Source organism: Cuculus canorus, chromosome 2 (assembly GCF_017976375.1).
Source record: "Cuculus canorus isolate bCucCan1 chromosome 2, bCucCan1.pri, whole genome shotgun sequence".
NCBI lineage: Eukaryota > Metazoa > Chordata > Aves > Cuculiformes > Cuculidae > Cuculus > Cuculus canorus.
The window spans coordinates 9805257-9817341 of NC_071402.1; the positions used below are offsets into that span (position 1 = coordinate 9805257).

Below are 12085 nucleotides of genomic sequence, written 5' to 3' on the forward strand. Positions count from 1 at the left end.
TTACACCACATCGAATTGGAAAGATACATTTCCTGGCTGTGACAAGTGTTAGCCTTATTCTCTCTTTTCAGTAAATTTGACCTGCAAGCTATATAATCCCAAAAGAACTCTGCATCAGTCATGGGTCTCTTAAGGAATAAAAAGGAAAATAAATCTACAATGTCATAGGAAGTTCATAGAAGAAATATTTCTGAAGTGTTCACAAATCACACAAAAATATATGTAACTTCTCTAGAATCAATTGTTCAAGCCATTTGCCTATTGCAGTTTGCACTGAAATTTGCCCCAGGTTAATAACACACCTTCAGAAACAAAACAAAGCTGTCAAATCCTTTTCATAGTTACTGTGGCAATGGCTTCTGTAAAAATTTACATGAACATTTAATTTTAAATGGGCATAGCTCAACCAACCTCTTACAGTGAAGTTCATGCATTGTATCTTACTTTCTGTTCTTTCTCCCTGGTAGTCAGAGCTAGAAACTCGTCTCCATTTATCATATTAAAAAATACTTGATCCTTAACCCCAAATATCTGAATTATACCTTCTCCTTTTACCACTATGTCATCTGTTTGGCAGGGTACATTTCAAGACCAGCAGAGTATTGCCTAAGCTGAATTTCCTACTTCTCTTGCCCATAACAGGGATGCTCTGATGATGAATGAGAAGCACCCTTTCTGTCACAGACTGTAAGGAAGAAACAGATTGCCCTATCAACAACTTACATGAAAATTTTGGGTTCAACCCCCAAAAAAATCTCTAAATCCCAAGTTTCTACTCATCATGATGATATTACTTGTCACAAAGTTTTAAGTAATTATTATTTCCTACAGAATAACAGTCTCCAAGATGTCTTACGTGTGAGACACCAAAGCACAGCTTCCTCTGCTGAGTACTTCTGCCTGAAGATTAAATATTGCTGGTAAGGGAGAGAATAGTTCCGATCATTTTGTATTCGGCTGCTGTCCATTAGGTAGAAAAGATCCTTTGTGGAATCTGAGATTCAAGCAAACAGACAAACTTCAAACACACAAAAAACTTCACTGTGATCTGGAATAAATTATATCTCTTTATATATGAAATCCTGCCTTTCACAGTAAAACAGCTGCAACTATTTTGTAGGACCAGCATACACCAAAGGCTATTTTTAATAACAGAATTGTCCACACACAATTATTGATGTTTGTGTAGGCAATGCCTCCTCACGGAGCTGCACTGATGTAGCATTGTCAGATTATTTTCGCTGCCCAAAACCTAGATGAAGATCACAGGTTCTAGAAATAAGGAGGATCTCTTTCTTCTGTCATGTAATGCATCATCCTAATGGTGAAGTATGATGTCTTAGAAGATGTTTACAATACGTTAATCAATCTAGTTTTACCAATCTAAAATACAGCAGTTTCCTTATTTGCTATTAAGCTCTTACACCTCTCAGAGTTAAAAGTTTTCTTAACAACCTTAATATCCACTTCAGTAATTTAACATTATTTCTCCTAGTTTATGCTCCCACAGATCACATTAAACAATTCCTTTCTGTCACCTGTGATCTTTAGATGTTTATGCAATGCTTTATATCTCCTGAGCTCCCTCTGAAACAATCAATCACAGCTATTTCAAACTGTTCTTAAATTAATCCCTCAAAACAAGTCCAATATTAAAAGCAAAGGACAGTCTTCACTGATTTCTTACAAACTTCTTCATAAATACTTTTTTATTTATCAAATACCATCAGCAAGCCTCATCCACAGTCACTCCAACATTGTGAGAGATTCTGTTATTTAATCTTACATGCACTGAAACAGCCAGACAAAAATGAAAATATAAAAGTAAAGACATGCTGATGATTGCAGCTGAAACACTGAAGCACCTACTGACATGTAGGGAGTGCACAACAGCTTTGATCTATCAGAAAATAGAAAATAGATGTTACTATGTCCTTTAAGGTCAATCATCAAGTAATAAAAGCTCTTTAGACATTTTCCCAGATGTATCTATACCTTTTAAAAAGGTGACTTGTAAGTCTTGATACATCCCAAGGCTGAACTTCAGCCTTCGGTTTCTCTTGAAACAGCTCACATCGTGACTAAGACTAAAGGCTGGAGGAAGAAACTACATTCCTTGCATAACCTCAGGTTTTAATCATATCATCAACTGCAAAAAGGTAAATGGAGATCCCTAAGGACTACACTCATGCCTTGGTAGGTAAACACAAGCGAATTTCACCCTATGTATAGGAGCAACACTAGGTAAATGGGTACTTTAGTTTATCTTCCTTTCAAATGACATAAGTGAAATGGGCAATTCACTTAGGATTTTAGGATTTTACACATATTAAATCACACGCTCGGGTATTCATCAAGGCTCTTCAGAAAATATTACTGTTCAATAGAGACAAACCAAGGTGCTCTGAACAGGCTCCACTGCTCTCTCTCTTTTAGGATTATGGTGCTGAAGGCCCAAATGAATGCTAGTAACTTAATACAAGTTATTCTGGATATATGCATGACAGAGAAATGAAGAGCAGACCCTGGAATAACAAAGGAACTAGGGAACTTGAAATGACCCTCACTTTCATCATGCAGGAAGGAAACACTTGTGATTGTAGTTTCATCCCACGTTGCTCCAAGCATCATATTTACAGCCATATTTTTCAACAGCAGTAAATATGCCCAGGTGCCCCGGCTAAGGATTTGATTCCTGGGTTTACATGAAATATTTTCTCAGCCAAATAATATATCCTTAGTCTTTACATTCAGTAAGTCTGAAAGAGCAACCTTTCACAGAACATTTTAAGACTTCAGTTTACAACCTGGCCTGGGAAGGTAAAACCCACAAAGACAGGAGACTTACATTTTCAACATCTTTTTCAAAATCTACCTAAGAGAAATCTTTCGGACTTCACAATACTTATGTTGCAATATATAATATTTTCTGCTTATACCTGACAACATTAGACCATTCTCTGTCTTCAAAGCAGTAGCATCGCACTCTGAGGTCCTAGGCCGGGTGATCATATCAGAGCCTGGAACACAACATGAATTGCAGAGCATAGTAATTCCCTTTTTCTTTCTCCCACAAGACAAGATCATCCATAGTTCCCTAAATTTAGCAAATATTTTAAAAAGTACACCATTTTTGAAAACTCCTTAGGTAGTCCCACCAGCTGATAAATCAAAAACGAGTAAAATCTTCTACATATAACTCTGGGAAAAACATCAACTGAAATCAGCTGTTTGCCATGTCCAGAATGACTCTGGATTCAGCATCAGTGCTCTGGAGGCTGTGTGCATTTATAAAGCAGTATGACAAATCATTTGTGCAGGTCCTGCTATACAAGCTGCAGCATTCAGAAAGTGAAACTGAAAAAGCAAAACATACATAGTTATCATGTTAATCAAAGTAACCCATCTATTACACATAATGTGCCAAATTATTACAGTACCTGGACACTTATGAGACAAAGGCAAGTGTCTCCACAATACCATTTTTCACGGGTACTAAAAGTTAGAAAACATACTCTCAGACATAAGAATTTACCCAAAATGTCATGAAACTGACAGTAGCAGAATTACTTCAGATTACATCCTCCCCTGCCAGAAAAGATTTTTATGTAGAGTCTCAATTTGGATGATAAAAAAAAAAGTGAGAACGATACTTCCGTTATAGATCTATAGAACACTGACTACAGTTCATAATAAGCTCTTATAACAACTTTGAGATAACTCACCTCTCCACAGATAAACTTGCCGAAAGGTAGTAAAATTTCTTTCTGCCTCTTCTGCCAACTTAGAAGCTAGTAAAGGAAAAGGGTTGTTAGAATCGCTGCTCAAATTAAACAGGTAGTATTGAAATTCTAAGAAACTGCATCAAAAGCTCATCACTAGATTATGCACCAGCTTATTTAAAATCCCTTAGGAACAAAGACCTGGGTGTCCTGGTATTAGTCTGGGGCCAAGATACCAAGGCTTTACTCTATTATCCACCGTTGTGTTTTCTGTGTAGCTCTGTGCATCTACCTTTTTGTATTTGCTCTAGAGTTTACCTTTCTTAGGGATTACTAGCTTGAGTCTGCCTAAATTTAAATTGGAAGTATTACACTGTAACATACCAAAACAAACACATACTTTACTTTCATTAATGTTCACACAGTAAAATGTGAGAGATCCATCTAATAGTGCACCCAGTTAGGGAGTTCTTATTCTCTTGTGATTGTACACATATGGATTTACTTGAGAAAAAGTAAGAGCTGGAGCATCTCTGTTATGAGGACAGGCAGAGAGAGTTGGGGTTGTTCAGCCTGGAGAAGGCTCCAGGGAGACAATCTAGCAGCCTTCTAGTACCTAAAGGGGGCCTACAAGAAAGCTGGGGAGGGACTTTTTACAAGGGCATGGAGTGATAGGATTAAGTGGAATGGCTTTAAATTGGAACGCGGAGATTTAGATTAGACATTGGGAAGAAATTCTTCACAATGAGGATGGTGAGGCAATGGAACAGGTTGCCCAGTGAAGTTGTGGATGGTCCATCTCTGGAAGTGTTCAAGGGCAGCCTGGATGGGGTCTTGAGCAACATGAGGTGTCCCTGCATGGCAGGGGGATTGGAACTGGATAAACTTTAAGGTCTCTTCCAATCCAAACCATTCTATGATTCTATGAAAAAACTCTGAAGTAGCAGAGCAGGCTAGTGAAAAAGTCAGTATATGAATTAAAGAAAAGTAGCATGAATTGAGACAATTCATTAACATACTTCCACTGAACACTTGTCCTCCCAGGGTGAAAGAAAACATCATCTCTTCTTTGTCATAGCTCACACCTTTACATATCCTGTCTATGACAGATCTTGGTGTTGAACTCCAGGCATTTGTATTGCAGATTAGCACATCTGGGTAGCTCATCAAACTACACAAAATGGTACCTAGGTTCAAGCAAAGAGAGAATTGCATCAGTCCAATAATGCTTTGCACTTACAAACAGCTTTCACCCAAGTATCACATTACTTTCTCAAAACGCCAATTGATCTTGTGTCACTGAGATAGATACCCTTTAGTATTGCTGCTAAGAAAAAAGAGGGGGTGGGAAAAAGAGCCATACATTTAAATTGGAATATTAAGTTTAGCTATTCATACCTAAAACAAATATTTGTAACCTCTTTTCGAGAGAGTTGAGCACACGTTGTTACCACCTAATAAAATATTATTATTATCTGTTTATACCCAATGGTGTTGTCAGGTGTTCTTCTTTATACCACCAAAGAGACATTTTCAACCATTTGGTGGTCTTGCAGTCTCCTGGTCTGAACCAAGAAAGCACCTATATTTTTACTGGGATGGTTTCCTGGATTGGTGCCTATTTCAGTCAGGCCTGATTCTCCCCTAGCATCACAGTGTGAGCTGAGAGGACTAGCACGCTTAAGGCCAGGTGTTCTGGCATCAGACTGTTACCATAACATCCAGATAATACTCAGCTATTGCTTTGTACTTGCTGTGAGAGCTCAGATATTTCTATGATTTTTTTTAAAATTTGTATTTTTTTAATGAACTGGGTATACAAGATACTGCATGTCCTACTTTTTTTTTTTTTTCTTAATAAAATGTGAATCCATGTAATGCATTTACCCGTATTATTGATCCAAATAAGTCACTGCAACTAGACAGAGAGCTCTACAACATTCACCTTCTCCATATCCCCTTCTAAGCTCACAAGTATGGAGAACCCAAAAATTTGATGGTTAATATATATATATAGAAATGGACTTACAATAATTACCTACACTATTTTGATGCAAAATATGTGAAATGGAAAAATGGAAAATAATTTTCTGGAAGCATTTGCTTGACAACTTCCATAGAGAAAGTTTTCTCAAATCCAGGATCTGTTTCCCTACAAATTGGAGAAGTGCTTGTCACATAGCAGCCAGCAAGGCATGTCTAGAATTGTAAGAGCCCGTCTTTAAAAACTTAAGACATTTCAATTACAACTTCACATTTCGTATGGGGAATGCACCTCCAGTGGGAAAGCTGATCCCATGCGACCTCAAAATGAAATTACAGAAAGAAGGCACTGACATTAAGTGTTTAAATTTGTTGGCAGAAATTTGAGGTCTGCCTAGATCCCACCTCTGCCAGTTTCTGTCCATTCCACTTGCTCTCCTTACTAGACACGCAGACTTAGGAGATAATAGCATTCCTGCATGCAAAACCATAAGACATTTCCCTGTTTAGCATCCTCTTTTCCTGCTCCCAAAGGGAGTTGATTTACATTTGCACTACAAGCACTGTGGAGGCACCATCTTCATCCCCCCATCAGCTGAAAGGCACCAGCTTCTGGAAACCAAGCTGCATTACATAGAGAGGGGCTGTTTCATTTGTCCTATTAGATGCCAAGAGAACTACCCTTTCAAAATATCCATTTCTTACAAAGAGCAACTTGCTACCTAAGGTCTTAATCTCTACTGCTCCAGGCCAAGTAGGCATTACTTAGATTCTGCCTACACCAAAAAATGTAAGTGATGTAGAGGCTGCTGACATCCCTATATGATGTAAAGGCTGTGTACTGTGTCCAAAAATGAATTCTACTTAGTTAGCATTGGTTTTCTACAGCATAACTTTTTATTTTGCAGTTAGACAATACCTCCATCAAGCACAATCTGACTCAAGATGAAGCCATCACAACAAGAGTCCCTACTGCACGTCTGCCGACAGAAGAGCTGAGCATCAGTCAGAGATGTGTTAGCTGCCGACAGCACCATGGAGCGATATACACCAGAAAGCACATTCTGAAAATTGGTCCTTTCAAAGGTCTTGAATCCAGATAAGTTAAATTCTTGTCCTGGGTAAACAGAAAGGAAAAAAAACGTTCAAAGGAGCTCAGGAGGAGACAGGATGCTTTCAGATTGCCTGCAGGCTGGAGCTGGTTGAAATTTTTATGATAAAAACTCAGCCTTAAAAATAATTTTCTGGACTTGAGTCTCAAATGCAAGATAAGATCAAGTGGTTTGGTGCAATTATACCTGGGTAGTTGGTCAGAACATACTGCCAAGGTAAGAAAAACAGTCCACTGTATCAGCAAAGGGCTTCTAAATCAATACTCAGTAAAGTTGGTAATATTCCACTTTCTAACAGCAGAATAACTCCCATGTGTAAATGAGACAAACTTGTCCTGTTAAGTAAAATGTGTAATTTGGCCAGCATAATTACATCTGGATTTAAGACTTCTAGTGTCTAGACACATATGTAAGAGCACCTGGTTCATATAGTCCTGGATCCAACTAGCAGTATCAGCAGACATCTAGAGTAGATGGCGTATCAACAAGATTACATTGATTGCAGCAATCTCAGTGTACTTGCCATTTTCCAGGTGAGACTTAGCTCTTTTTTTTTGCTGTTATTAATAAATGGTGATTCAGAGGTTTGGGTAAAAGTCAAAAGAAAGTAGTAACCGTGGAGAGTTTTGACCCAAACCCCGCAGTGTTATGCATTTGGTCATCTTGTTACAAATTTGGCATGAGGCTTAAAGTTGGAAACATATTGGATGGGACATGCAGTAGTATCAATCACACAGCAAAAAAAACCCATCTTGTACATTCATTAGTTCAGCTTCATCATTCTGGGATTCCCTGGAGAGCAGGTTATTTCTTGGCTGATATATTAGTAGGACACTTTACAGTCAAAATTAATGTATACTGTTAAGTTACATACAAGCAGATCATTAATAAAACCTTACACAGTCAAATAAACTGTTTAATTAAGAGAAACCATAGTGTAACAAAACAGAACAGAATAGAACAGAGAAAAATACATCTTGAGCTTTTGTGGGACTATCTGCCATCACAATGGCTTACAAAAACTGTATCCCTAATTACTAGAGAACAAGACATGATAGGAAGTTTTGCTCAGATTTCTGGTCTAACACTAAATGTTAAGCTCTGAAAAACATTGTGTCACCTTGAACAAAGATGCCCGCCCCCCGACCCCTCCCCAATTAATCATAATCCCATATAAAAGTAATTACAAAGCTGAGCACAGCAGTCCAACATTAGACAAAAGATTTGAATATGATACCTTTCTTCAAATAGACCATCACTGCATCTCCTGGATTCCTGATGTGAAGCAGGCAGCTGATACGACCGATGCTTGTGGCAGTGGGGTTCCCCAAAACACCTTGCACCTGAGAAAGAGAACAGGCATGCACAATAACTGCAATCTAATTTATTTCTTTTCCTAAGATACATTTTCTGTATTAGGAAACTTCGAGGGAGGAATTGCACACACAGTTTATAATCATCACAGCTCCAAATGATCCAATGTAGTAAGGTTTTATTCTATCAAACCGAGATCTTGACACTTCAATGTCACATTGCTGTGTTTAAAAGCAGTGAACAGGACGCTGTTACACTGCTAAGGAGCACATGATTCAAACCCTTGACCAGAGGAAGGGATTGAGAAATTACCACTGTTTTAGGTGACCTGATTACTGACCTGGATACTTCTAGTTGGGACTATCCTGTTAAACCCCACTCTCAAGTTAATCTGATTTCCAGATTGTGGCATTTCAGCATGTATGATGTTTCAGCCAAACACTGAGGCATTCAGAAAGTCAGTTTTAGGAACATCTGGGTGTAGCCTCTGTACCAGCATACATATTTGCCATAGTGAAGAGCAATATCCAAGGGGTCAGGAAACAGTCTGCCTTTCTTCTATGATGCCTTCTACTTATATTAAATCTACAGTATTATGATAAACATGTATTTTTAAATCTGATCATTTTTACCAATCCAGAAGGGGTGCAGTTGAAGTTAACTTCAGCAGCACTGTACAGTTCACACAGAACTTCAGCACCAGCAGGAGTTACAGTGGCAAAACTGCATGCTTCTTCCCCCTCACAGTCTGAAAAACAGAAAAATGATCATAGGTTTCCTAGCATTTCTTGTGCAAAATCTTCACTGCAATTTCCCTGTTTAGTACCATTTACCTAGTTTTTCATACCTCTGTGAGACTGCAAACACATGAATTGCACTACCCAAATGAACTTTAGTATTCAAGTATTTTAGTAGAGGGTTAGGTTTTTAAATTAACTTGAGTTAGTGCAAAAAGTTGTTTTAACATTCATCATCTGATGATACAAACAGCTCAGTTGGGTGAGCAGTTAGAACTAAATACGTAATGTCTGTTGGATAATTTTGCTTGAGACAAAATTTCACCTCCTGTCCCAGGAACAGAGATGTGGTGAGTGTACAAAGGCAGAAGGATTTTCAGCCACTCCCGCTCATAAATCTGCAGAGGCAGCGGCCGCTTTGCTCTGGCCAGGTGATAGATGCAGCAGTGACTGTCATGATTGAAGAATTTAATGTTTCCCTCCTCCCTATCACTCAAATATTTGTCACAACCTGTTTGCCATGGGGTTACTGTATCAGGCAGATGTGATGTAGTGGCAAAGTGGTCCAAAGTTTCCAAATGCCTTTAGTATAAAATCAACCAGCACAGACCAAAATATCATGAGAAATGTGAGCTAAGCTGTCTGACTTGGTCAGGAAGCAGAGAGGGAAGGGTTCAGCCTTACTTGTCAGTGAGCACCTCAGTGGTAATATTTTGTAGTAGTGCTGCCATTTGACTGTGGATGCTACTCATAATGATAATACAGGCTACACACACTGAATCATATCACTTGACAAAGAGGCATCTTTTCCTCCCAATGTTCATTCCCGCAGTCCTCTCAGCTCAGTGCTTTGGTTTTGAAGACCACCAGTTTCAGAGGAAGGTGCAAGAAACCTTGCACTGTAGAGATAGAGGATGATCTGGTGCAGGAAAATCATTGTAGTAATTCATAGAAGGCTTCATGGATTCGTCTCTAAGCATGAGATGACTGTTCTATCTAGACAAGAGTGTGTAACACGAAGTCACTGACTTTGTCAGACTTCGGTGATGTCTGTGCTACAAACAGGTCACCAGTGTTATTGCTGCCAGGGTGTCTTTATTTCAAATGTAAGCATTTCTGCTTCTCTCCACAAATCTAAGCATTAGGAGACACAATGCCCTCTGAAAGGGGCACAGTTATTCCCCTTGGTTTTATATGACTTTGAATCAATATAAACCAGCAAACATGGCGTATCCATATGTAATATAGTATATATAGTATATATGCTGCAAGGCTTGGCAAAGGAATATCTCTGCACTCCTTACAATATCCTTCTAATGCAACTAAGGATGATTATTCCTCTTTTATGTGTCAATCCAGTAATCTGGGAAGCAGCAAAAGTTCACGTGTCCTGAACATCTAATCCTTCTTTTGTCTGCACATCTGAGGAGTTTGATGAATGTTCCCCTACCTTAATTTCAGCTCTCATCCATATTGCAAACTATATCAATTAGCTTTAAATCCAGATTACTTGTTTAACATGGAACATAGTCGAGAGACTTCTTTCTGAGAGAAAGCCCAATCTCTTCCCTGAACAAAGGTCATCTAAAGTTGTAAATACATTGCTGCAAGTTGTTGCTGAACTGCAAAACACATAGTTCACCTAGGAACTTAAACATAAGCTCAGCATGTGAAAAGATTATTATTTTCCATGATTATTAGTGTTGCCTTAACAAATTTTCTGAGAGTCTCCTCACCTGAAATGCACTGAAAAGTTGGACTTTGCAGGTCTCCTTGAAAGGACTTAGACTGAAGAATCTGAGCTTCTTCCGATCCATAAAGCAGTCTGGAGGCAGGAATGCTCTCAAATTTTCTGAGCACTAAAAAGAAAAAAAAACAAAACAACCAGGTACTATTATCAGTTCCCACAGGGAGAAAAGGAGATTCCAGGCAGAAATACAAATCCATGAATTCTGTAGGGAAAAATATTTGTTCAATAAAGCATGTACCATAACTCCACAGATAACACAGGAGATGACTGGATGGAGTTTACAATATCTGTTCTAAAAAAGAAAAAGTGAAAAGTTATTTTAAAAACAGTTATCTAGGAGCATGCTGGGAGTTTATAGTCAAGCAAGACCTCTAGCAGTAGACTAGCCATTACTTGTTCATGGACCTGAACCTCTATTGAGTCAACAGGGATGCCAACTTTCTGCAAAATAGCCATTGAAACAAAAGACAGCTTCAACAGAACTTGGCTAAAAAGGAAATCTAGGAAACCTACTGTTTACAGGAACAAAACAACACTCATCTCCTCTGACTTTGGGCTCGGGGATCTATTCAAGGTATGTTCTGCAATATTCCTGCTTGACTCCTTCATTCAACCTTTAACTCCAGACTGTTACTTTCCTTACCAAACCTTTCTACTCACTCGCTGAATCGGACACACCACATCTGAGTTTAGGGAAGTGTGACAAGCAGCACTGTCCGCAAACTGCAAAAAGCTTGTAGGGTCTGGAGGTGCAAAACGCAAAGGTCACTAAATGGGATGAGGAATCCAATTTAAGCTCCAGAAGGTTTGACTCTGCTGTGCCCTGAGCAAGATTATAGCTTAGTGAAAGGACATATCATGGCAATGCCACTACTCTACACTGCTCAGGGTGCTATTATCTGTACTACCAAATGTTTTTTTGGTATAGTGTGACCACCAGCAGGTATAGTCATATCTTTCAGTGAACACCGTATGTTAAGGAGAAGAGAAGAACAAGGTGGCTTAGCATCACCCCTACATTGATTAGAGTTGTCCTCTAAATGCCCCAAATGAATGCAAATCTCTGGCTCATTGCAGCTAGTGCCTGACTTAGATGTAAAAGTACTAAGAAGCAGGAGCCCTGGTCTGATCTTAACCCACAGGAGATGCCTGTGTGTGGAAAAGCTGGATGCTCAACCCTTCTCTCCAGTGCACACATAGGCACAGAGATCCATCAGGAGGATCCCAGGCCTCTCTCCCTTAAATGTCTGGATAAACCACAAAATAAAAGTCAGGGATAAGTTCTTAAAACAATCATTTGTTCTCTTACAGCAAAACAGTCAGGACTAAATCGGAAGCAAATGTCCACTGTTGTCAGGGCTGAGTCAGCAGCTGCTTTTGATAAAACCATCATTTCTGCTCAGAAAAAACAGATGGCCTAGCCAAACACTTAACACAAAAAAAATCCTTGCACTGTGACTTAGCTGG

General features: G+C 38.9%; 1 protein-coding gene across 1 annotated transcript in view; it reads right to left on the reverse strand.

The window, feature by feature from the left end:
* TG (thyroglobulin) overlaps positions 1–12085 on the reverse strand; it is a 156279-nt gene that overhangs the window by 96940 nt on the left and 47254 nt on the right. The window contains exons 23-30 of the mRNA XM_054060798.1: positions 10605–10727; positions 8764–8879; positions 8055–8160; positions 6625–6822; positions 4742–4909; positions 3726–3791; positions 2940–3020; positions 857–994 (exon numbers count right to left, since the gene is read on the reverse strand). Coding sequence (XP_053916773.1) covers positions 857–994; positions 2940–3020; positions 3726–3791; positions 4742–4909; positions 6625–6822; positions 8055–8160; positions 8764–8879; positions 10605–10727 — 996 coding nt within the window. The remainder of the gene's footprint in view (positions 1–856; positions 995–2939; positions 3021–3725; positions 3792–4741; positions 4910–6624; positions 6823–8054; positions 8161–8763; positions 8880–10604; positions 10728–12085) is intronic.